Source organism: Erythrolamprus reginae, chromosome 7 (assembly GCF_031021105.1).
Source record: "Erythrolamprus reginae isolate rEryReg1 chromosome 7, rEryReg1.hap1, whole genome shotgun sequence".
Lineage (NCBI taxonomy): Eukaryota > Metazoa > Chordata > Lepidosauria > Squamata > Dipsadidae > Erythrolamprus > Erythrolamprus reginae.
This window is the reverse complement of record NC_091956.1, coordinates 8701377-8728665: the sequence shown is the minus strand read 5'-3', so window position 1 is coordinate 8728665 and position 27289 is coordinate 8701377. Positions and strand designations below refer to the sequence as shown.

The 27289-nt window shown below is 42.4% G+C and overlaps 1 protein-coding gene across 2 annotated transcripts in view; it reads left to right on the top strand.

Moving 5' to 3' along the window:
- Positions 1-27289, top strand: part of ANTXR2 (ANTXR cell adhesion molecule 2) — a 197596-nt gene that overhangs the window by 82458 nt on the left and 87849 nt on the right. For both annotated transcript variants that reach the window (XM_070756933.1, XM_070756934.1), the window contains exons 11-13: positions 3265-3343; positions 11791-11886; positions 20617-20661. In XM_070756933.1, the coding sequence (XP_070613034.1) occupies positions 3265-3343; positions 11791-11886; positions 20617-20661 (220 nt within the window). The remainder of the gene's footprint in view (positions 1-3264; positions 3344-11790; positions 11887-20616; positions 20662-27289) is intronic.

Below are 27289 nucleotides of genomic sequence, written 5' to 3'. Positions count from 1 at the left end.
GCTGGCAGGATCTAGGGGAAGAGCCTTCCCTGTGGGGGCCCCGGCCCTCTGGAATCAGCTCCCCCCGGAGATTCGCACTGCCCCCACCCTCCTTGCCTTCCGAAAGAGCCTAAAAACTCATCTTTGTCACCAGGCCTGGGGTTAGTAGAGCTTCCCCCTGACCAACGAATGTTTTTAGTACGATTGTTGAATGAATGGCAATGGAAGTTTTTTAAAGTAGATTTTAAAGGATTGAGGTTTGACTACTGTAATGTTCTCTACATGGGGCTACCTTTGAAAAGTGTTCGGAAACTTCAGATCGTGCAGAATGCAGCTGCGAGATCAGTCATGGGCTTCCCCAAATATGCCTATGTTACACTAAACTCCGCAGTCTACATTGGTTGCTGATCAGTTTCCGGTCACAATTCAAAGTGTTAGTTATGACCTATAAAGCCCTTCATGGCACCGGGCCAGATTATCTCAGGGACCGCCTTCTGCTGCATGAATCCCAGCAACCAGTTAGGTCCCACAGAGTGGGCCTTCTCCAGGTCCTGTCAACTAAACAATATTGTCTGGCAGGACCCAGGGAAAGAGCCTTCTCTGTGGTGGCCCCAGCCCTTTGGCACCAACTGAGATAAATAGCTGATAGAACTAGGAAGGCTGTGGTTCAGCCTTAAGAGATAAAATGCCCCTGAGACCATAAATCCACAAACATCTATGAAAATCTCTTCCAGCTTAAAGATAAGGAAACTTGCTGAGTCTGTTTGAATTCTGGCCAGGAGCAGCTGATCTCTAATCCTTACCATGTGTTCGGGGTTTTCCAAAGTTATTTGAAGGAACAAGAAACCGCTTTCCTATTTATGTTTCTCCGCTGCCTAATTTCTCTTTCTAGAAAGCCCCACCAAGTCCTAATTAGTGGTCTTGTTGCTATTTCTGTGTTGCTGGAGTGGCAATTAGTGAGTTTATTGCCAGTCCTGACATTTTTATGGGCGAGAGTGAATCCATGTAATTCTTCACATCTCAAGAATTCACAGTTGGATTGACTACTCAAATCTTTTTTTTTTCAGATGGTCCTTTTTATTACTTTTATGTTTCTGGGATGAACAGTTGAGTAAGTGGAGTTGAGTCCAGGGTTTTCGGTCTCATTGGACCATCGGCCAGCAGGATGAGCCCCTGGTACTGTCTTTATTCCATGGAATGTTTCTTAAACATAACATTTATTTAGAAACATAGAAACATAGAAGTCTGACAGCAGAAAAAGACCTCATGGTCCATCTAGTCTGCCCTTATACTATTTTCTGTATTTTATCTTAGGATGGATATATGTTTATCCCAGGCATGTTTACATTCAGTTACTGTGGATTTATCTACCACGTCTGCTGGAAGTTTGTTCCAAGGATCTACTACTCTTTCAGTAAAATAATATTTTCTCATGTTGCTTTTGATCTTTCCCCCAACTAACTTCAGATTGTGTCCCCTTGTTCTTGTGTTTACTTTCCTATTAAAAACACTTCCCTCCTGGACCTTATTTAACCCTTTATTTATTATTTATTTTTATTTATTTATTTTGTCCAATACACAATGAGGGTTTTAGTGGGTATATATATATCTATATACACATAGTAAAATACATGATGAAGGTTATAGAGGAGATACTCATAGAAAAATATATCTAAGAAATAATAGAAAAGAAGATATAGGAATAGAACATATCAATGAAAGAATAGAAGAAGAGATATAGGAATAGAAGAAAGGTATAGGAGATATAGGAGAGCAATAGGACAGGGGACGGAAGGCACTCTAGTGCACTTGTACTCGTCCCTTACTGACCTCTTAGGAATCTGGATAGGTCAACCATAGATAATCTAAGGGTAAAGTGTTGGGGGTTTGGGGATGACACTATGGAGTCCGGTAATGAGTTCCACGCTTCGACAACTCGGTTACTGAAGTCATATTTTTTACAGTCAAGTTTGGAGCGGTTAATATTAAGTTTAAATCTGTTGTGTGCTCTTGTGTTGTTGTGGTTGAAGCTGAAGTAGTCGCCGACAGGCAGGACGTTGCAGCATATGATACTGTTTCTTAAATCCCATTTAAGGAACAGTATCATTGATACTGTTGCTTAAATGGGGATCAAGAATATTTATTCATTAGCCTACCATTGATACTTGAATGGAGACTAAGAATATTGATACAGTGTTACTTCTATTTAGGAACTTAATTTGTTCTGTGACCAGGTTCTTAAGTAGAAAAGTTTGTAAGTAGAAGCCATTTTTCCCATAGGAATCAATGTAAAAGCAAAGAATGTGTGCAAACCCATTAGGAAAAAAAAAAAGCTCGGAATTTGGGTGGGAGGAGGAGGAAGATGATGAAGAGGGCAGTCACTGCCCAGAGCGAAGGGAGCGTTTCTTTTCTCTGGGTGTTGGCAAAGGTTTATTCCCTTCTTCTTTCACAAAGTGAAACATACTTTGTTCTGGTTTAGTTCCAAAGCGGGGAAAAATCAGCACACAAAAGGTCAAAGTCAGTAGTCACGAAAAGCAGTCACGAAACACAACGATCAGATAATCCTCCACAATGGCCAAACCCACAGGCTGCTCTTTATAGCAGCCTCACTAATGACCACAGCCCCACCCAACCACAGGTGGCCTCATTTTCTTTGATAATAATCTCTCAGTTGTTGTTGCCTATGCATCGCTCTCCGCATGCATGGCTGTATCATTAACTCTTGTTCTGAATCCAAGGAGGAGCTGGATAATTGATCTCCTTCTGAGCTGTCTGCCACACTCTCCTCCTCCCTGTCACTCACGTCTTCTTGGTCAGAGGAGCCTTCATCATCAGATTCCACCGGGATTAAAACAGGCCTGCAGCATGTGGATGTCTCCCCCACATCCACAGTCCTTGGGGCAGGAGCTGGGCCAGAGCTAACCACAACAGTGACCTTCTGACAAGCAAGGTCCATGGGGAAGCCCAATTCCGTTCACAACTGTGTTACTAATTGAACAACTGCAGCAATTCACTTCAGGACTCTGAGGTTGCAAAATGGGACAGAATTCACTTAACAAATGTCCCGCTTAGCAGTAGGAATTTTGAGCTCAATTGTGGTTGTTAGTCAAGGACTAGGTCTAGTTTAATTCCGAGTTTCTGCTTTGAGCTGTTTAGCAAACCAGCAAACACCGTCAAGATTTAGCTCCATTGTCATATTCTCTATTTTAATTATATCTGGTCGGTCCACTCCGTCAACATACCATTAAATGTACTTCCATCTTCCCTCTTTTTTTTCCCTTCCAGAACAATGGAGGTGTTTGTCAGTTTGAACCAAGGCCAGTCGCTCCTTTCCAGCTCTTTAACCATTACAGCAACAGCATGTGTAAGTACACAGCCAATGAAAGCCAGAAAAAGCCATATTAATGTATCTGAGAGGCTATATCTTTAGAACAAAACTAGGTCATCCATATCAGACTATTTAGAAGCACAGTGGTACATCTACTTAAGAATTTAATTCGTTCTGTGACCAGGTTCTTAAGTACAATGTATGTAGGTAGAAGCAATTTTTCCCATGGGAATCAATGTAAAAGCAAAGAATGCGTGCAAACTCATTAGGAAAGAAATAAAAGTTTGGAATTTGGGTGGGAGGAGGAGGAGGAAGAGGAGGAGGAGGACAGTCACTTCCCGGAGCGAAGGGAGTGTTTCTTTTCTCGGCGCTGGGAGAGGTTTATTCCCTCTCCAAGTGCCCAGAGAAAGTAAAATGCTTTGTTCGCTCTGGGCTGCCAAAGCCTCTTTAAGCGCCACCAAAAGGCTCCTCTGGCAGCCCAGAAAAGCCTGAGATGGCCGGGATTAAAGGGTGAATGGCAGAAAACTGGCTAGGCCTTCCTGCCGCTCTCCAATTTCCTGGGAAATTTTTCTGGGCTTGGGTTCTTAAGTAGAAAATGGTCCTTAAGAAGAAGCAAAAAAATCTTGAACACCCGGTTCTTATCTAGAAAAGTTCTTAAGTAGAGGCATTCTTAAGTAGAGGTACCACTATATATTTATCTTATTCGTAGCCAGACCCTACCATAAATGTGTGATGCCAATGTTACCAAAATGATGTAGCGTATTATGATAACAGAACAACCCAGTTGGAAGGGGTCTTGGAGTTTATTTTATTTATTTATTTTTATTTATTTATTTATTTATTTATTTTGTCCAATACACAATGAGGATTTTAGTGGGTATATATCTATATACAGTGATCCCCCGGTTATTGCGTCCCCAACCATTGCGAACAGGGTAATTTGCGATTTTTGAACCCGGAAGTCAAAACACCATCTACGCATGCGTGCCCTTTTTTTTCTATGGGCACGCATGCGTAGATGGGGCCCGGCAGATCAGCTGCTGGGCGGCTTCCCTGGGTCTTCCCCCTCTTGCTGGCGGGAGGGCGAGCAGCGGGCATCAGCAAGGAGTTTCCCCACCGCCCACGCAAACTCCTCGCTGCCGCCCGCCCTTCGCCCGCCCACGCCGTTCATTCTCGCTGCTTTCGAGCTGAGTCCTGAAGCGAATTCGCTCCAGGACTCAGCTCGAAAGCGCCGAGAGCCAGCGGGGACAAGCCGTTCGCTGGCGCTGGCTCTCGGCGCTTTTGAGCTGAGTCCTGAAGCGAATTCGCTCCAGGACTCAGCTCGAAAGCGCCGAGAACCAGCGGGGACAAGCCGTTCGCTGGCGCTGGCTCTCGGCGCTTTTGAGCTGAGTCCTGAAGCGAATTCGCTCCAGGACTCAGCTCGAAAGCGCCGAGAGCCAGCGGGGACAAGCCGTTCGCTGGCGCTGGCTCTCGGCGCTTTTGAGCTGAGTCCTGAAGCGAATTCGCTCCAGGACTCAGCTCGAAAGCGCCGAGAGCCAGCGCCAGCGAACGGCTTGTCCGCCGCCTGCCTGCCCGCTAGCGAGGAGCCGAAGATTGGGGGCGGCGCGGCTGTTTTAAAATGTCGTCGCCGGCATGGGGGGCTTGCCAGCACCCCCCGGACCCCCAACCCGGGTTTGGGGGGCTGCTAGGAAGCCCCCCATGCCGGCGGCGATGTTTTAAAACAGCCGCGCCGCCCCCAATCTTCGGCTCCTCGCTAGCGCTGCGGGAGTAAAAACACCATCTGCACATGCGCAGATGGTGTTTTTACTTCCGCAGCGCTACTTCGCGAAAACCCGCTCGTTGCAGGGGGTCCTGGAACGGAACCCTCGCAACGAGCGGGGGATCACTGTACACATGGTAAAATACATGATGAAGGTTATAGAGGAGATACTCATAGTAAAATATATCTAAGAAATAATAGAAAAGAAGATATAGTAATAGAACATATCAATGAAAGAATAGAAGAGATATAGGAATAGAAGAAAGGAATAGGAGATATAGGAGAGCAATAGGACAGGGGACGGAAGGCACTCTAGTGCACTTGTACTCGCCCCTTACTGACCTATTAGGAATCTGGATAGGTCAACCGTAGATAATCCAAGGGTAAAGTGTTGGGGGTTTGAGGATGACTTCTTCTAGTCCTACCCCCTGATGGCAAACCTATGGCATGTGTGCCACAAGTGGCACATGGAGCCATATTTGAGAGCACGTGAAACTTTGCCCTGTATGAGCTCCAGCGCACCAGCTAATTTTCAGCTTTGGGGAAGGCCGTTTTGTCCTCTGGACACTTCAGGGAAGCATTGCTGAAGCCCAGAGGCAAAAAATTCCCTCAACTGACAAACCAGAAGTTCAGAAAAATGCACTTCTGGTTTGCCACTGTGCTGTTTTTGCACTCTGGAGGGTTCAGGGAAACTTACTGAAGCCCCATAGTGGAAAAAACATCACAATGGGCAAACCAGAAGTGCGTTTTCCAAACTTCCAGTGTCCTCTGGAATTGGACAGCATATAAATATTACGAAACAACTAAACAAACAAATAAAAAAGTGAAGGAGGATTGGAATAAAAGGGAAGAAATACAGTGGTACCTCTACCTGAGAATGCCTCTACTTAAGAACTTTTCTAGATAAAAACTGGGTGTTCAAAATATTTTGCCTCTTCTTAAGAACCATTTTCTACTTAAAAACCCAAGCCCGGAAAAATTTCCCAGGAAATTTCAAAGTGGCACGAAGACCCGGCCAGTTTCCTGCCATTCCCCCTTTAATCCCAGCCATCTCGGGCTTTTCTGGGCTGCCAGAAGAGCCTTTCGCTGGCGCTTAAGGAGGTTTTGGCAGTCCAGAGCAAACGAAGCATTTTCCTTTCTCTGGGTGCTAGGAGAGGGAATAAACCTCTGCCAGTGCCCAGAGAAAAGAAACACTCCCTTTGCTCTGGGCAGCCCAGAGCGAACGGAGCATTTTCCTTTCTCAAGGCGCTGACTCAGAGTCTCTCTATTTTTTTTAAGCCTTAAAGTTTTGGATTTTTTGATTCCCCTCACCTCATCTTCTTCCTTCAGCAGCGACTGTCCTCCTCCTCCTCTTCTTCTTCCTCCTCCTCCCACCCAAATTCCAAGCTTTTATTTCTTTCCTAATGGGTTTGCACGCCTTATTTGCTTTTACATTGATTCCTATGGGAAAAATTGCTTCTACTTAAGAACGTTTCCACTTAAGAACCTGGTCACGGAACGAATTAAGTTCTTAAGTAGAGGTACCACTGTATATAAAGATGACTTCCAGTTTTGATTACAAGAAGAGACAAACTGTCCTTGGTCACCCAGGAAACCTCTCCCCCTTTTTTGGCACAAGCTGCTGTTATTTACATACAAGGATTATTTGCTCCTACACTCAACAGCTCATAAAAGGCTCATAAAAACCCACTTCTCTTGAGAGGCTCTGTGGGGATGCATCTGTAGCCTCTTTAAAGAACAAACAATTCTCTTTCAGTCACCTCTGGAAAATGGCCCCAAGGGATTTATTGCAAGCAAATTTAGATCCTAATGATCATCTTCTAAAATAAGGATTATTCTCCCTCCCTCCTTCTCTCATTGGAAATTAAACATGCATAAATTGTGGGTCCTGGATGTTCTCTGTGTTGGCTTTTTTTTTTGTGGGGGGAGAGATTTTATTGCTCAGAATAAGTAACATCATCAATGCGACACCGATGCCCTAGCACTGATGATGTTACTAATTTGGGTAGTGAAACGTCTGGAGGAAAACAAGCAAGCTTAGAGAGAGCCAAGGACACTTCAAGTGAACCCTAAGTCACAAATATTCTCCTTTATTATTCTCTCGACATTGCCTGCGTTATGCAGATCTGATCAAATTTATTTTACAGAGTTTCATTTTACTGTAAATATAAAAGTAAACATGTTTACTTTTTGGTGATATTTATTCTTTCTGGGTTAATGAAAGTCTTTGCCAAAAAACATTGCAATCCACTCTTGGACAACCAGTAACTACAGTATACGGTAGCATCAACACCCTTGAAAATGACCAAAGATATTTCACCAGAAGAGCCCTTCACTCCTCCACTCGAAACAGAATATCCTACAAAAATAGACTAACAATCCTGGGCCTAGAAAGCCTAGAATTACGACACCTAAAACACAATTTAAGTATTGCCCACAAGATCATATGCTAAAATGTCTTACGAGTCAATGACTACTTCAGCTTCAACCGCAATAACACAAGAGCACGCAACAGATTCAAACTTAATACGAACGGCGCCAAACGTGACTGTAAAAAATATGATTTCAACAATCGAGTTATCAAAGCTTGGAACTCATTACCGGACTCAATTGTGTCAACCCCTAACCCCCAACATTTCTCCCTTAGATTTTCCACGATTGACCTCTCCAGGTTCCTAAGAGGCCAGTAAGGAGCGTACATAAGTGCACTGGTGTGCCTTTCGTCCCCTGTCCAATTGTCTTTCCTTTCTTTCATCCATCTTATATATTCTCTTCCTTCCATATATCCTCTCCTCTAAGTTCACCTTCACCCTCTTTTATATTATCACATGTCTATTTTCTTCCTATGTATGTATTTATTTATTTATTTATTTTATTTATTTATTATTTAGATTTGTATGCCGCCCCTCTCCGCGAACTCGGGGCGGCTCACAACAAAAATATAAACAATCGTACAAATCCAAATAGATTCAATAAATTTAAGTATTTAAAATAGTTCTAAAAAGAACCCCACTATATTAACAAGCACACACACAAACATACCATACATAAATTGTACGTGGCCGGGGAAGGTGTTTCAGTTCCCCCATGCCTGACGACAAAGGTGGGTTTTAAGAACTTTACGGAAGGCAGGGAGAGTAGGGGCAGTTCTAATCTCCGGGGGGAGTTGGTTCCAGAGAGCCGGGGCCGCCACAGAGAAGGCTCTTCCCCTGGGGCCCGCCAACCGACATTGTTTCGTTGACAGGACCCGGAGAAGGCCCACTCTGTGGGACATAATCGGTCGCTGGGATTCGTGCGGCAGAAGGCGGTCTCAGAGATATTCTGGACAAATGAATAAATAAATAAATAAAATAAATAAATAAATAAATGTTTAGATTTTTTTTTTAAAAAGCAGCTGGAATTTATTGTCTATATGTTTGCAGTAATACAGAGCAAACCTATTTGTAAGGTTTCCCCCACCCCATCTCAGTGATGGGCTCCTACAGGAACGGTCAGGAACACAGTTCCTGTAGCAAAATTTGGAGCTCCACCGCAGAGCACCCAATTTGCACTGAAAGATGTTGAAACAAAATGCATAAGCCACAGCCACGGTGTGGTAGTAAAAATTTTGGTAGCCCATCGCTGCCCTATCTGTGATTCTTAAAAATCTTTCCTGATTCAGCATATGAAAAAGAGCGCGTGCTGCTTAATGAGGGAAAGCCACAGAATGCTTTTAGGATGAACTTACTAAGATATTTGTCTTTCCCATAAACAGGAAATGTAATTTGCTGACTTCTGCTTGGAGAGAAAGCCGCAGTTTCTCTGCAAAACATGAAATCCCAAACATTAACAAAACTGCTGAAATCCAAAATTGGCCTAGAGAGTTATAAGGGCACATACCGCTATTGAGAGGCACGTGCTGTTAACATCCGTTAAATTGCTAAATTGTAGGAAAAGCAAGTAGGATCAGAAGAAAAGGATTTAGGGGTAGTGATTTCTGACAGTCCCAAAATGGGTGAACAGTGCAGTCAGGCGGTAGGGAAAGCCAGTAGGATGCTTGGCTGCATAGCTAGAGGTATAACAAGCAGGAAGAGGGAGATTGTGATCCCCTTATATAGAGCGCTGGTGGGACCACATTTGGAGTACTGTGTTCAGTTCTGGAGACCTCACCTACAAAAAGATATTGACAAAATTGAACGGGTCGAAAGACGGGCTAGAAGAATGGTGGAAGGTCTTAAGCATAAAACGTATCAGGAAAGACTTCATGAACTCAATCTGTATAGTCTGGAGGACAGAAGGAAAAGTGGGGACATGATCGAAACATTTAAATATGTTAAAGGGTTAAATAAGGTTCAGGAGGGAAGTGTTTTTAATAGGAAAGTGAACACAAGAACAAAGGGACACAATCTGAAGTTAGTTGGGGGAAAGATCAAAAGCAACGTGAGAAAATATTTCACTGAAAGAGTAGTAGATGCTTGGAACAAACTTCCAGCAGACGTGGGTAGTAAATCCACAGTAACTGAATTTAAACAGGCCTGGGGTAAACATATATCCATCCTAAAATAAAATACAGGAAATAGTATAAGGGCAGACTAGATGGACCATGAGGTCTTTTTCTGCCGTCAATCTTCTATTTATTTATTTATTTATTTATTTATTTATTTATTTATTTATTTATTTATTTATTTATTTATTTATTTATTTATTTATTTATTTATTTATTTATTTATTTATTTATTTATTTATTGATTGATTGGATTTGTATGCCACCCCTCTCTGTAGACTCGGGGCGGCTAACAACAATGATAAAAAAACAGCATGTAACAATCCAATCCAATACTAAAATAACTCAAAAAAACCTTATTATAAAACCAAACATACATACAAACATACCATGTGTAAATTGTAAAGGCCTAGGGGGAAAGAATATCTCAGTCCCCCCATGCCTGATGGCAGAGGTGGGTTTTAAGAAGCTTACGAAAGGCGAGGAGGGTGGGGGCAATTCTAATCTCTGGGGGGAGTTGGTTCCAAAGGGCCGGGGCTCCCACAGAGAAGGCTCTTCTCCTGGGTCCCGCCAAATATCGTTTAGTTGACGGGATCCGGAGAAGGCCAAATCTGTGGGACCTAACTGGTCGCTGGGGTTCGTGCAGCAGAAGGCGGTCCCGGAGATAATCTGGTCCAGTGCCATGAAGGGCTTTATAGGTCATAACCAACACTTTATTTCTATACCACTGATGGCAAACCTTTTTCTGCTTGGGTGCCAAAAAGAAGTGGGTGCACACGATAGAGCAGGCCTGCGTGCCTACACCCATAATGGCCTCCATCGCGCCTGTGCACACAACCCCCGCACTGCCCCTCCCCACGCACAGGAGACACGGAAGTATCCGGAGCCTGTGAATGGCGAAAAACAGATTCCAGCTGATTGTAAGCCTTCTGGAGGGCTGGGGGGCAGTTGTTTCTTCCCCAAGCTTCAGGAAATTCTCTAGAGCCTGTGGGTGGCAAAAAATGGACCCAAGGGCCCAACCGGAAGTTCAGAAACTAACTTCCAGTTGGGCCATTTTTCACAGTCCCTAGGCTTTAGGAAAGGCCATTGGGACGTTGTTTAGCCTTCCTAGGCCTCAGCATTTAATGATTGTCAAATAAGCCATGAAGAAACAATCAGTAGTAATAAAAATCTTAAGGATTTCATTTCATTTCATTTTATTGGATTTGTATGCCGCCCCTCTCCGTAGACTCGGAGCGGCTAACAACAGTAGTAAAAACAACATGCGACAATCCAATACTAAAGTAGCTAAAAACCCTTATTTTAAAACCAATCATACATACAAACATACCATACATAAATTGTAGAAGCCTAGGGAGAAAGAATATCTTAATTCCCCCATGCCTGACGACAGAGGTGGGTTTTAAGAAGCTTACGAAAGGCAAGGATGGTGGGGGCTATTCTAATCTCTGGGGAGAGTTGGTTCCAGAGGGTCGGGGCTGCCACAGAGAAGGCTCTTCCCCTGGGTCACGCAAAATGGCATTGTGGGACCTAATTGGTCGCTGGGATTCGTGCGGCAGAAGGCGGTCCCGGAGATAATCTGGCCCGGTGCCATGAAGGGCTTTATAGGTCATAACCAACACTTTGAATTGTGACCGGAAACTGATCGGCAACCAATGCAGACTGCGGAGTGTTGGTGTGACATGGGCATATTTAGGGAAGCCCATGACTGCTCTCGCAGCTGCATTCTGCACGATCTGAAGTTTCCGAACACTTTTCAAAGGTAGCCCCATGTAGAGAGCGTTACAGTAGTCGAGCCTCGAGGTGATGAGGGCATGAGTGACTGTGAGCAGTGACTCCCGATCCAAATAGGGCCGCAACTGATGCACCAGGTGAACCTGGGCAAACAGGTTAGTTATGGAGTCATAAGTGAGAGGCATTGGGTGATAGGAATGATGAGATGACTAATAGTTATAAAGCCTTAGTAAATAGTTTGACAGTGTTGAGGGAATTATTTGTTTAGCAAAGTGATGGCATTTGGGGGTAAAAAAAACTGTTCTTGTGTCTAGTTGTCTTGGTGTGCAGTGCTCCGTGGTGACGTTTTGAGGGTAGGAGTTGAAATATAACAAAGGAATATGCAGACACATTGAAATGCACACCCTATTTTGTCTTGGTCTGATTTAGCATGATGCTGAAAGAGAACCCTGCCTTTTTGTTACCATAAAAATGAATTAAATTACTTTTCGTCTTTGTTTTTGATAGACCAGTGGCATTGTGGCACTCATCATTATCCTCACTTTGTTACTGTTGCTGGGGATTGCTGCTCTGTGGTGGTTTTGGCCGCTGTGTTGCAAAGTGGTAAGTAATTTCTCTCTCCCCTCTCTCTCTGTCTGACTGGGGAATTCTGGGAGTTGAAGTCCAAGCATCTTAAAGTAGCCAAGGTTGAAAAGACACTGAGTCTTCACACAGTTTTGGGCGAGAAGCAGAGGTGGGTTGTTTACAGTTCAATCTGGTTTTTTAAAACTGGTAGTTTAGCCACTTACCTAACCAGCAACAATGATTGGCGGTCCATGTGCCCGAACCAGTACTCCGGTCGCCAAAGTTTGCAAAAAAAAAACCCCCTCTGTACATGTGAAGAGGGTTATTTCTGGGTCTTTTGTGCGTTGTCATGGGCATACACTTCTCTCGTGATCAGAACCGGTAGGGAAAATAAGTAGAAACCACCCCTGGCAAGCAGCATAGCCAATGTGGCCTTATTGATTTGCTTGTAACACAGGTCTACAAAATAATAATAATAATAATAATAATAATAATAATAATAATAATAATAATAATAATAATAATAATAATTATTATTATTATTATTAATTGGATTTGTATGCCGCCCCTCTCTGAGGACTTGGGGCGGCTGACAACAGATCGAAACAATATACCCAAATATACCCATGTTACACCAACACTCCGCAGTCTGCATTGGTTGCCGGTCAGTTTCCGGTCACAATTCAAAGTGTTGGTTATGACCTATAAAGCCCTTCATGGCACCGGACCAGACTATCTCAGGGACCGCCTTCTGCTGCATGAATCCCAGCGACCAGTTAGGTCCCACAGAGTGGGTCTTCTCCGGGTCCTGTCAACTAAATAATGTCGCTTGGCAGGACCCAGGAGAAGAGCCTTCTCTGTGGTGGCCCCGGCCCTCTGGAACCAACTCCCCCCAGAGATTAGAATTGCCCCCACCCTCCTTGCCTTTTGTAAGCTTCTTAAAACCCACCTCTGCCGCCAGGTATGGGAGAACTGAGATACTCTTTCCCCTTAGGCCTTTACAGTTTTATGCATGGTATGTTTGTATGTATGTTTGGTTTTATAATAAGGGTTTTTAACTGTTTTAATATTGGATTGTTATATACTGTTTTTATTACTGTTGTTAGGCGCCCCGAGTCTATGGAGAGGGGTGGCATACAAATCCAATAAATAAATAAATAAATAAATGAATGAATGAATGAATGAATGAATGAATGAATGAATGAATAAATAAATAAATAAAATATACATATCTAAAAAATCCAATTAATATAGCTTAAAAACTTTAAAAACTCTAATAACATTTAAAACCATTCGTTCCCATTCACACAGCAAGACATACTAATCTAATCTAATCTAATCTAATCTAATCTAATCTAATCCAATCCAATCCAATCTAATCCAATCCAATCCAATCTAATCTAATCTAATCTAATCTAATCTAATGAATGAATGAATGAATGAATGAATGAATAAATAAATAAATAAATAAAAAAATAAAAAAATAAAAAAATAAATAAAATAAATAAATAAATAAATACTACACTCGTCAGCCAGGGAGCTAGAGTCTAATGGCCCCAAGCCTAGTGGCACAGATAGGCCTTTAAACTTTTACGGAAGGTGAGGAGGGTGGGGACAGTGCAAATCTCTGAGGAGAGCTGATTCCAGAGGGCCGGGGCACCCACAGAGAAGGCTCTTCCCCTAGGCTCCGTCAAGCAACATTGTCTAGTTGACGGGACCTGGAGAAGGCCGACTGTGTGGGACCTAACCGGTCGCTGGGACTCATGCGGTAGAAGGCAGTCCCGGAGGTAATCTGGCCCGATGCCATGTAGGCATTTATAGGTCATAACCAACACTTTGAATTGCGTCCGATAGTTTTTGTAATCATCACCATTGATCTTGTACTTTTTTGCTTCTGATTTCAAAAATGTGTATAGTTTTTCTGTAGTAGGTATAGTTTCCATGGAGCAGCATCATAATTATAAGGTATAGGAAATATACTGGCAACATTAAGAAAACACTTATTACCATATACAGTGTTCCCTCGATTTTCGCTGGGGATGCGTTCCGAGAGCGCCCGCGAAAGTCGAATTTCCGCGAAGTAGAGATGCGGAAGTAAATACACCATTTTTTGCTATGAACAGTATCACAAGCCTTCCCTTAACACTTTAAGACCCTAAAATACCATTTCCCATTCCCTTAACAACCATTTACTCACCATTATTACTGGTACTCACCATTGAATAAGACACTTAGTGATCCTGATATTTATAAACATAATTATTTATTAATAATAATAATAATAATAATAATAATAATTTTTTGTTATTTATTTGGAAAAATTATTTGTTTGGCAATGACGTATGACGTCATCGGGCAGGAAAAACTGTGTTATAGAAAAAAACTCGCAAAGTATTTTTTAATTAATTTTTTTGAAAAACCGTGGTATAGACTATTCGCGAAGTTTGAACCCACGAAAATCGAGGGAACACTGTACATTGAAAATGTAGAAATAACGTAATAACAAGGATGCTTGTATATCAGAAACTTTATGTGATAGAGCAAAACTAAGCCTATTCTTGGAATCAGCACATCAAACTCCATAAAAGAGACATATTACCTTTGCTGATGATTTTTTTGTGTTGACCAGTGATCAGATTGGAGAAGGTTATGCTCCAATTGGATTGACCGAAGCATCTTTGCTTGCATACTGAATGCAAATATAAATATTTGATTGGAATTACTTGGTACTTGCCACTGGTCCCTGAACTGCAAGCTCACCAACAAGACATGTTAATTGGTTGACTTCTGGAATTTATACTCCTTCCTCTCATCCCACCATCCTTCAATGCTAATTAGCATTCCCTTGAATTCACCACCAAACTAATTTGAAAATGAAAACATAGGACTGATGTGGATAAACCCCACATTACCTCTAAAAGCATTAAATAATCTTAATTGGGGGGCAGATGAGAAACAGTGTTGAGTTCTGAAAAGTGGCGCAGTGGTTAGAGTACAGTACTACAAGCTACTTCTGCTGATTACCAGCAGCCAGCAGTTTGGCAGATCGAATCTCAGTAGGCTCAAGGTTGACTCAGCCTTCCGTCCTTCCAACATCGGTAAAATGAGGACCCAGATTGTTGGGGGCAATAGGCTGACTCTCTGTAAACCGCTTAAAGAGGGCTGTAGGCACTGTGAAGTGGTATCTAAGTCTAAATGCTAAATGCTAAAACCGAATTTTATCCCAAAACATAATCTTTGAGACACCTATACTTAGCCCAATATAAGGCACCATATTTTATTGTGATAGTATATATCAGCGATGGCTAACCTTTTTGCCGTCGCGTGCCAAAAGCGGGGGAATTCGGGGGCGGGATTGTGCGCACCTGTCCCCACTCCCATAATTCAATGCACTCCGCCTCTACGCATGCGAGCGGGATCCTCCTGCGCTCCACCCACTTTAGGCATGCAATGGCACGGTGGGCCCAGCAATATAATATAATATAATAATATAATATAATATAATATAATATAATATAATATAATATAATATAATATAATATAATATAATATAATATAATATAATATAATATAATATAATATAATATAATATAATATAATATAATATAATATAATATAATATAATATAATATAATATAATATAATATAATATAATATAATATAATTAATATAATATTATGATATGATATGATATGATATGATATAATAAATACATACATACATACATACATATATATATATATATATAATTTTTAAATGTGTATGTTTGTGTTATTTGTTGTGTGTGTGTATATGTATGTATGTATGTATGTATGTATGTATGTATGTATATTGTATATATAGATTTGACACAAAAATAAGTAACCCTTCCCTGGTGCAGAGCTGAAGAGATTGGATACTGTAGCCTAGAGGATAATTCTCTGCCTTACAAGACAAAGGTTGCAGGTTCAAGTCCCAGTGGGTATGGCTAGCTGATGAGGCCAAAATAAGGCCAAAATAGATCTATCCTAGTCTCCCTTGATTTTCAAATTCAGCAAAAAAAAAGTGACACACACACACACACACACACATATATATACAACAAATAATACAAACATACACATTTAAAAATTACAAAGAATAAAAATAAAGAATAAAGAATAAAAAGTGGGCGGCAAGTCTGTATAACGGTACTATGTACATTTTCTATGGCCTGTTTTAAATAATAATTAATAATTAACTGAATGAAAATAAAAAAGAAGAAGAGTAATAATCTTAATTGGTATAAATATCTTAACTTTCCAATTTTCCATTATTCATTATCGCCAGGTAATTTTTCTTTATATTTCAATAATTTAGTATACTGTGACGGTTTGGCTTTTCCCCTAGCCAGCGATAGAATAAATCCCAACAGATTCTTCTTTGTTTTTGAGTTCTAATGTTAGTTTGTCCATCCAAATTTGAACAAAATTGCATTGAAGGTAGAAATTTCCCTCTCTCCTCCTCCTCCTCTCTTCCCTCCTGTCTTCCTCGTTGGCAGCAACCAGTTGGCATCTACAATGTGCCCAGTGATTTGGGGCGTCCTGTTTTTAATTGTTGGCAGGAGCCAGTTGGTGATTTGTTCTTTTAAAAAAAGTATTTTTATTTTGGACTTGTTCTGCAGTCCACGCATGTTGGTAGGTTGGGGAGCAGCCTTTCTGTTTTTCTTTCTCCTTTTGTCGAAAAAAAAAGAAGAGTTGGCTATTGACAGTTTGTTCGCTCCTTCGTGAACGTCAGCGAACATCTGATTTCATCAAGTTGGCTTTGGGCTCTGGCGCTGATATTTCGTAGTGCCCACCACATTAGAGCATTGAAGATGTGTTAATAGCACATCAAGGGACAGTTGCCTAAAGCCACCAATTTATTTAAAAACAAAAATGAACTCAATATCTTTACCTAACTCTCTGCCTTCCTTCCTACCTACCTGCCTTCCTACCTACCATATTTTTCAGAGCATAAGACACACTGGCATATGAGACACACCTTAGTTTTGGTGGAGGAAAATAGGGGAAATAATCTGCTTACCAGGTATTCATCCGGCTAGTGTTCAAAGTGTTGGTAATGACCTTTAAAGCCCTACATGGCATTGGGCCAGAATACATCCGGAACCGCCTTCTACCGCACGAATCCCAGCGGCCGATAAGGTCCCACAGAGTTTATTTATTTTATTTATTTATTATTTAGATTTGTATGCCGCCCCTCTCCGAGGATTCGGCCTTCTCCGGGTCCCGTCGACCAAACAATGTCGTTTGGCGGGCCCCAGGGGAAGAGCCTTCTCTGTGGCGGCCCCGACCCTCTGGAACCAACTCCCCCTAGAGATTAGAACGGCCCCCACCCTCCTTGTCTTTCGCAAATTACTTAAGACCCACCTTTGTCGCCAGGCATGGGGGAGTTAAGTTATCCTTTCCCCCTAGGCTATTACAAGTTATGCATGGTATGTTTGTGTGTATGTTTGGTTTTTTATAATAAGGGTTTTTTAGTTGTTTTTATTAATTGGATTGTTCATGTTGTTTTACCACTGTTGTTAGCCGCCCCGAGTCTGCGGAGAGGGGCGGCATACAAATCCAATAAATAATAATAATAATAATAATAATAATAATAATAATAATAATAATAATAATAATAATATAATAATAATAATATAATAATATAATAATAATAATAATAATAATAATAATAATAATAATAGTGTCCTTAGCCAGCACATTATTTTATCCCCTGGTTAGGGCTTTAAAAAAACTTCATTCGGAGAGAGTAACAATAGAAACATAGAAACATAGAAGACTGACGGCAAAAAAAGACCTCATGATCCATCTAGTCTGCCCTTATACTATTTCCTGTATTTTTATTTTAGGATGGATATCTGTTTATCCCAGGCATGTTTAAATTCAGTTACTGTGGATTTACCAACCACGTCTGCTGGAAGTGTGTTCCAAGGATCTACTACTCTTTCAGTAAAATAATATTTTCTCATGTTGCTTTTGATCTTTCCCCCAACTAACTTCAGATTGTGTCCCCTTGTTCTTGTGTTCACTTTCCTATTAAAAAAAATATTATTTCACTGAAAGAGTAGTAGATCCTTGGAACAAACTTCCAGCAGACGTGGTAGACAAATCCACAGTAACTGAATTTAAACATGCCTGGGATAAACTTTCTTTCTTTCTTTCTTTCTTTCTTTCTTTCTTTCTTTCTTTCTTTCTTTCTTTCTTTCTTTCTTTCTTTCTTTCTTTCTTTCTTTGTCTGTCTGTCTGTCTGTCTGTCTGTCTGTCTGTCTGTCTGTCTGTCTGTCTGTCTGTCTGTCTATCTATCTATCTATCTATCTATCTATCTATCTATCTATTTATTTATTAGATTTGTATGCCGCCCCTCTCCGCAGACTCGGGGCGGCTCACAACAATAACAAGAACAATGTAAAAAACAAATCTAATAATTTAAAAAACACTAAAAACCCCATTATTAAAAGCAAACACACCCACAAACATACCATGTATAAACTGTATAGGCCCGGGGGAGATGTGTCAATTCCCCCATGCCTGACGGCAGAGATAGGTCTTAAGAACTTTACGAAAGGCAAGGAGGGTGCGGGCAGTTCTAATCTCCGGGGGGAGCTGGTTCCAGAGGGTCGGGGCCGCCACAGAGAAGGCTCTTCTCCAGGGTCCCGCTAAACGACATTGTTTAGTCGACGGGACCCGGAGAAGGCCAACTCTGTGGGACCTATCCATTGTAAGATAAAATACAGGAAATAGTATAAGGGCAGACTAGATGGACCATGAGGTCTTTTTCTGCCGTCAGTCTTCTATGTTTCTATGTTTCTATCTATCTATTTGTCCGTCTGTCTGTTTAATTATCTACGATGCAGGCAAACCGGCTGTGCTCTTCAACCAAGGCTTTAATCCCCTCCTCCCTCCTTGTTTGGCTAAATAAACACCCGGCAGCCTGTTTCTTGACAATGATAATAATACCCAAACCCTAAAAATTGGAGAAGGCTCAAACTCTGCATATGGTAAACAAAATGGAGATTTAGTCTCCTGGGCTCTTGAGATGGGTGTTTAAGAAATGCGAATGCAATAGAAATAGTTGACATCTTGGCAATATTATGTCTTTTAACATGTGCAAGTTCTCAGGATGGAGGAGTTACAGACGCTCTTCCGTTCCCTTCCTGCACCCCCCCCCCAGCCCTCCCGGAAAATAAGGAGAGCTTCCTGAGATGGGTTTTGGGAGGAAAAAAATGATGGATTTAAATTAATTTAAGCCCCCCTCCCTGCTTTCAAGAGGAGTCCAGCCAACTGTTAATGAAGTTGATTTAATTAAAAGTACTTTGGCAAAGGAAGGGGTCTTAGCCATGTTTATTTCTTTCAGGCAAGTATTAAGCATGGTGCCCAATCTGAAAAAAATATATATTCTATTACCATAGTTTATATCGAAATGTTTAAATATGTTAAAGGGTTAAATAAGGTTCAGGATGGAAGTGTTTTTCATAGGAAAGTGAACGCAAGAACAAGGGGGCTACAATCGGAGGTTAGTTGGGGGAAAGATCAGAAGCAACGTGAGAAAATATTATTTTACGGAAAGAGTAGTAGATGCTTGGAACAAACTTCCAGCAGACATGGTTGGTAAATCCACATTTAAACATGCCTGGGATAAACATAGATCCACCCTAAGATAAAATACAGGAAATAATATAAGGGCAGGCTAGATGGACCATGAGGTCTTTTTCCTGCCGTCAATCTTCTATTTATTTATTTATTTATTTATTTATTGATTGATTGATTGGTTGATCGATTGAATGGATTTGTATGCCGCCCTTCTCCGTAGACTCGGGGCGGCTAACAACAATGATAAAAAAACAGCATGTAACAATCCAATCCAATACTAAAATAACTAAAAAAAACCTTATTATAAAACCAAACATAACATGAATGCAAGATCAAGGGGCTACAATCGGAGGTTAGTTGGGGGAAAGATCAGAAGCAATGTGAGAAAATATTATTTTACTGAAAGAGAAGTAGATGCTTGGAACAAACTTCCAGCAGACGTGGTTGGCAAATCCACAGTAACTGTGGATCAGTTTCCGGAAAGTGTTGGTTATGACCTATAAAGCCCTTCATGGCACCGGACCAGAATATCTCTGGGACCGCCTTCTGCTGCACGAATCCCAGCGACCAGTTAGGTCCCACAGAGTGGGTCTTCTCCGGGTTCCGTCAACTAAACAATGCCGCTTGGCGGGACCCAGGGGAAGAGGCTTCTCTGTGTCGGCCCCGGCCTTCTGGAACCAACTCCCCCCAGAGATTAGAATTGCCCCCACCCTCCTTGCCTTTCGTAAGCTTCTTAAAACCCACCTCTGCCGCCAGGCATGGGGGAACTGAGATACTCTTTCCCCCTAGGCCTTTACAATTTTATGCATGGTATGTCTGTGTGTATGTTTGGTTTTAGGGTTTTTACTTGTTTTAATATTGGATTGTTATATGCTGTTTTTATTACGGTTGTTAGCCGCCCCGAGTCTACGGAGAGGGGCGGCATACAAATCCAATAAATAAATAAATTTAAACATGCCTGGGATAAACATATATCCATCCGAAGATAAAATACAGGAGACAATATAAGGGCAGAGTAGATGGACCAGGAGGTCTTTTCCTGCCGTCAATCTTCTATGTTTCTATGTATCACAATCAAAATGACTTGCTACAGTGTGGTTTTAATAACCTTTGTCATTACGTCCTTTATCATCTAATTTCTCCTCTTTATCAATAGGTTATTAAAGATCCTCCTCGACTCCAGCCTACAGCACCAATTGAGGTAAGCTTGCAATCTTCTCCGAGGTCTTGCTGTTTGCAAAATAAAACCACCACATTGCCAATGACTTAGAACTACAATTTAAGGTTGTTAACACCCCTTGATTTGTTTACCCCCCGAAGGATCCCTTTGCTTCTTCCATCATGCAGCCATATAAGTAGAAGACATATTTGAAGAATGCATAGGATGGAAAACCATAAACACAGTGGTACCTCTACCTAAGAACAGCGCAAAAAAGGGCGCTTCGCTGGCAACGGAAGTCCGGAGGGGGGGTTTCCCTGCGAGGAGAGCCTCAGTGAAATCGAAGCACCACAAAAACATGGAAGTCTGGAGGTGGGGTTTCGAGGACTTCCGTGTTTTTGCGATGCTGCAATTTCGCTGAGGCTCCCCTCGCTGGGAAACCCCACCTCTGGACTTCCATTGCCAGTGAAGCACCCGTTTTTGCACTGCTGGGATTCCCCTGCAGCATCGCAAAAACACGGAAGTCCAGAGGTGGGGTTTCCCATGGAGGGGAGCCTCAGGTGAATCCCAGCAGCGCAAAACCGGGCGCTTTGGCTGGCTTTTCCATTGATTCCTATGGGAAACATTGTTTCATCTTACAAACTTTTCACCTTACGAACCAATTCAGTCCGTAATACGAGGTATCACTGTATTTGCAAAATGTGAGGGGATGTACTCACTTCTGTGACAGACTGCACACACAAAGGTTTATCACGTAGAACACTGAAGGGGAAATACAGATGTTCAATCTCTGTGTTTTAGCTGCAGTTGGGGTGAGTAAGGATTAAACAGAATGGTATTTTTTTGCTTTTTGAACCCTAAAGTTTATTAGCTCTATCCTTCTTGGTGAGACATATATATATATATTGCACTCTGATTATATTAAACCCCTGACTCTTCGGGAGGCTTTATAAAATTGTGTAATCATATCTATCAACTTTTGCTGGATATCCAAAAGGGTTTAGCTATCAAAAAAAGGGCGACACAACATTCCCATTTAATAGGGCACACTATGTTATCTAGATTGGTTATCCCCCAAAGTGCGCGAGCAAAGTGTTGCTGTGCGGCAACTCAACAGGAATTGGATTGTAATAAACACTTGAAAAATACATTCCGCTGCAAATTGATTTTCCTTGCAACATAACCAGAAATCTCAGTTTATGTGGGTGAGGATGTCAGCAAGTGTGTGTCTAATTCACAGAATATTTTACTCCACCAAACAGTATTGTAAACGTGGTAATAATCTTTGGATGGGGCTGCATTAAACACCTTGTATTTTCTTGCTTCGCTGTTCCACTTGACCAACCACCTGTTAGTTCTGCATTTTGATTTTGCCTCTGTGCATTCAGAAGTCCTAAAAAGGGTGTTAGGACACACTTGCAGTGTAGCCTTAACTTTCAGGGTGATCAGGATCAGGCTAGCCATGAAAGCCGATTGGATAACTTTGTGCCAATCACCAGGAGATAGTGAGTCCTGGTCCCTCCTTAGCCACAAAAGCCTACTGATTGTCTTTGGGCCAATCACCAGGAGATGGTCACTTCTGGTCTCTCCTTAACCATGAAAGCCAACTGATTGACTTTGGGCCAATCACCAGGAGATGGTGAGTCCCTCCTTAACCATGAAAGCCAACTGATTGACTTTGGGCCAATCACCAGGAGATGGTCACTCCTGGTCCCCCCTTAGCCACAAAAGCCTACTGGTTGACTTTGGGCCAATCACCAGGAGATGGTGAGTCCTGGTCCCTCCTTAACCAGGAAAGCCAACTGATTGACTTTCGGCCAATCACCAGGAGATGGTCACTTCTGGTCCCTCCTTAGCCACAAAAGCCTACTGGTTGACTTTGGGCCAATCACCAGGAGATGGTGAGTCCTGGTCCCTCCTTAACCAGGAAAGCCAACTGATTGACTTTCAGCCAGTCACCAGGAGATGGTGATTTCTGGTCCTTCCTTAGCCACAAAAGCCCACTGGTTGACTTCGGGCAAATCACCAGGAGATGGTGACTTCTGGTCCCTCCTTAACCATGAAAGCCAACTGATTGACTTTGGGCCAATCACCAGGAGATGGTGAGTTCTGGTCCCTCCTTAGCCCTGAAAGACAATTGGTTGACTTTCAGCCAATCACCAGGAGATGGTGACTTCTGGTCCCTCCTTAGAGAGAGATGGTCTTTCCTTAACCATGAAAACCAATTGGTTGACTTTGAGCCAATCACCAAGAGCCTAGGAGTTCTGGTCCCTCCTTAGCCATGAAAGTCAACTGGTTGACTTTGGGCCAGTCATTCTCTCTCATCCCAGCCAACAAGTTGCTGTTTTGGAGAAAATAGGTATAGGAAGGCTTGTTGGATATGTTTGCCAGCTTGCGTTATTTGTAAAACTAATACAGGGAGAATACACATAAATAAATAAGAAACGGTCATATTGATGGAAGCCGTGTTGTATCCTTATAAGGCAAGCCTTCCCTCTGTTGTACATGCATGATACATCAAACAAAAAGGTGAAGTCCAACAGGTGAAATTTGTGTTGCAGGATATTGCATTCACCATTTTGACCAAAGTGGGGATTGTGTCATCTGTTTGTGTGACATTCAGTGCAGGAGTCTCCAATCTTGGCAACCTTAAGACCTGTGGATTTCAATTCCCACAAGTCTTAAAGTTGCCAAGGTTGGAGACCCCTGATCTAGTGCATTCTCAGTAAATTATACAGCACACTTATAAATTTTAAGCATGTATTATTTAATGCAGACAAACTACCCTTCTTTTTTTTAACAATACCAATAACAACAGAGTTGGAAGGGACCTTGGAGGTCTTCTAGGCCAACCCCCTGTTTAGGCAGGAAACGTTACACTACTTCAGACACTAACATTATATGAGGACAACCTTCTGCAGATCATCATCATCATCATCATAACAGAGTTGGAAGGGACTTTGGAGGTCTTCTAGTCCAACCCCCTGCTTTGGCACGAAACCCCACACTACTTCAGACAGATGGTTACCCAACATCTGCATTAAAACTTCCAATGTTGGAGCATTCACAACTTCTGGAGGCAAGCTGTTCCACTGATTAATTGTTCTGACTGTCAGGAAATTTCTCCTTAGTTCTAAGTTACTTCTCTCCTTGTTTAGTTTCCACCCATTGCTTCTTATTCTACTCTCAGGTGCTTTGGAGAATAGTCTTTGTGGCAACCCCTTGAGATATTGGAAGACTGCTATCATGTCTCCCCTGGTCCTTCTTTTCATAACCATGCCCAGATCCTGCAACCTTTCTTCATATGTTTTAGCCTCCAGTCCTCTAATCATTCATTCATTCATTCATTCATTCATTCATTCATTCATTCATTCATTCATTCATTCATTTATTATTTAGATTTGTATGCCGCCCCTCTCCGCAGACTCGGGGCGGCTCACAACAAAATAAAACAATTCATGACAAATCTAAATTATAATTTAAAATATTTTAAAAAACCCATTTACTAAACAAACATACATACAAACATACCATGCATAAATTGTATATGCCCAGGGGAGATGACTCAGTTCCCCCATGCCTGACGACAAAGGTGGGTTTTGAGGAGCTTACGAAAGGCAAGGAGAGTAGGGGCAGTTCTAATCTCTGGGGGGAGTTGGTTCCAGAGAGTCAGGGCCGCCACAGAGAAGGCTCTTCCCCTGGGGCCCGCCAACCGACATTGTTTAGTTGACAGGACCCGGAGAAGGCCCACTCTGTGGGACCTAATCGGTCGCTGGGATTCGTGCGGCAGAAGGCGGTCTCGGAGATATTCTGGTCCAATGCCAATCTTTGTTGCTCTTCTCTGCCCTTTTTCTAATAACAACAAGTGCAATTTAAACTTAAATTTAAAATCCTTCATTTAAAACCAGCGGCAGCGGAAAGGTTTCAAGCACAGCATAACCATTCATTAAAGTGGGGCATTCCTCCCCCACCTCTCTCGCACACACTTCCATGCTGGTGTAAAATTAAAGGAAAAGACTTTATTCTTTTGAATAAAGGAGATTCCTAGAGAGGCCCCACAGAGGCTTCTCACCCCCTTTTCCGCCCCTGTTTCCTCCCAGGAGATTCCTAGAGAGGCCCCAGTGACTGATGAGAAAACGACAGAGATACGTCTGGGTCGTCCACCAGTCCTTAAGCCCAACACAAGGGATTTTTATCATTTTTTAAAAATTCAATATTCAGAAGGTTCAAGAGAGCACTTCAAAGCAGCTTTTTATAACCCGTTGCACTCTCGGTATGTTGGACTGCAAATCCCAAAGTTCCTAGCAAGAACGGCCATATGGACTGTGAATTTTGGATGTTAAAGTCCCTCAAATTTAGAAGGGTAGCAGATTGCGGAAACGTTGTTGGTCCGTAACTCGTTTAGCTTCTGACACCGATTCTGGTGTATTCGCGGTAGATTTTTAATGCCTTCCTTTGACGGAAAGGTTTTAAACGATGAAAATTTGTTAATGGCTATATTTAAGCTGTGCTAAATATGGCGACAATTTTTATTCAGCTAGTTTGAAGGAACGGTTTAAATTAAACACCTCTTATAACCAAAAAAATAAAATAAAAAAGCAACAGGTTTTAACCTTCTTTTAAAACTTGCAGCAGAACGAATATTTTATGCCATTTGAAATACAGTGGTACCTCTACCTAAGAACGCCTCTACTTAAGAATTTTTCTTGATAAGAACCGGGTGTTCAATATTTTTTTGCCTCTTCTTAAGAACCATTTTCCTCTGAAACTGTAACGGGAAAAGGCAGGAAGAAGCCTCCGTGGGGCCTCTCTAGGAATCTCCTGGGAGGAAACAGGGGCGGAAAAGGGGGTGAGAAGCCTCTGTGGGGCCTCTCTAGGAATCTCCTGGGAGGAAACAGGGGCGGAAAAGGGGGTGAGAAGCCTCTGTGGGGCCTCTCTAGGAATCTCCTGGGAGGAAACAGGGCCGGAAAAGGGGGTGAGAAGCCTCCGTGGGGCCTCTCTAGGAATCTCCTGGGAGGAAACAGGGCCGGAAAAGGCAGGCAGAAGCCTCCGTGGGGCCTCTCTAGGAATCTCCTGGGAGGAAACAGGGCCGGAAAAGGCAGGCAGAAGCCTCCGTGGGGCCTCTCTAGGAATCTCCTGGGAGGAAACAGGGCCGGAAAAGGCAGGCAGAAGCCTCCGTGGGGCCTCTCTAGGAATCTCCTGGGAGGAAACAGGGCCGGAAAAGGCAGGCAGAAGCCTCCGTGGGGCCTCTCTAGGAATCTCCTGGGAGGAAGCAGGGCCTCCACCCTCCCTGTGGTTTCCCCAATCCCAGGAAATTTGAGAGTGGCACAAAGGCCCGGCCAGTTTCCTGCCATTCCCCCTGGGTTTCTCTCTCTGGCGCAGTGTATGGGAGGCAGCCTCGCGCTGGGTGTATTAGTGGCGCGTGCTCCTCCTCGCCACCTCAGAGTCCCTCTTTTTTTTAAAAGCCTTAAAGTTTTGGATTTTTTTGATTCCCCTCACCTCACCTTCTTCCTTCGGCAGCGACTGTCCTCCTCCTCTTCTTCCTCCTTCTCCTCCCACCCAAACTCCAAGCTTTTATTTCTTCCCTAATGGGTTTGCACGCATTATTTGCTTTTACATTGATTCCTATGGGAAAAATGGCTTCTTCTTACAAACTTTTCTACTTAAGAACCTGGTCACGGAACGAATTAAGTTCTTAAGTAGAGGTACCACTGTATATGTATGCTATGCAGGTAGCTCCTCACCAGCTTTGACATTTATGTTTTATGTCAGCAATATAGCCTATTGTCTAACATAGCTAGTCCTCGACTTACACCAGTTCATTTACTGACAGTTTGAAGTTACAACGGCACTGAAAAAATGTGACTTACGGCCATTTTTTCACACTGACGACCATTGGAGCATCCCCATGGTCATGTGATTCACATTTGAATACTTGGCAACTGGTTCATGCTTATGATGGTGATCCTCTTTTATGACCTTCTCACAAGCAAAGCCAATGGGGAAGCCAGATTCATTTAACAACCGTGTTCTTAATTTAACAACTGTAGCGATTCACTAAACAGCAGTGGCAATAAAAGCCCTAAAATGAGGCAAAAGTCACTTAACCAACATCTCACTTAGCAACATGAATTCTGGGCTCAATTATTGCCGTAAGTCAAGGACTTACCCAATGCAACAACATCGCCAAAAAGGCTTCAAGGATTGTTAACTTAATCCACTGTAGCTTCTGCTGCAGTAATCTCACACTACTAACCAGAGCATACAAAACTTTTGCCATACCAATCCTTGAATACAGCTCATCTGTCTGGGACCCACAACGCATTTTGGACATAAACGCTCTAGAAAATGTCCAGAGATACTTTACGAGAAGAGCCCTCCACTCCTCCACTTGCAACAGAATACCCTATGAGACTAGACTTTCAATCCTGGGCCTAGAAAGTTTAGAACTAAGACACCTTAAACAAGATCTAAGTATTGCCCACAAGATCATATGCTGCAACGTCCTGCCTGTCAGCGACTACTTCAGCTTCAACCACAACAACACAAGAGCACACAACAGATTTAAACTTAATATTAACCGCTCCAAACTTGACTGTAAAAAATATGACTTCAGTAACTGAGTTGTCAAAGCGTGGAACTCATTACCGGACTCCATAGTGTCATCCCC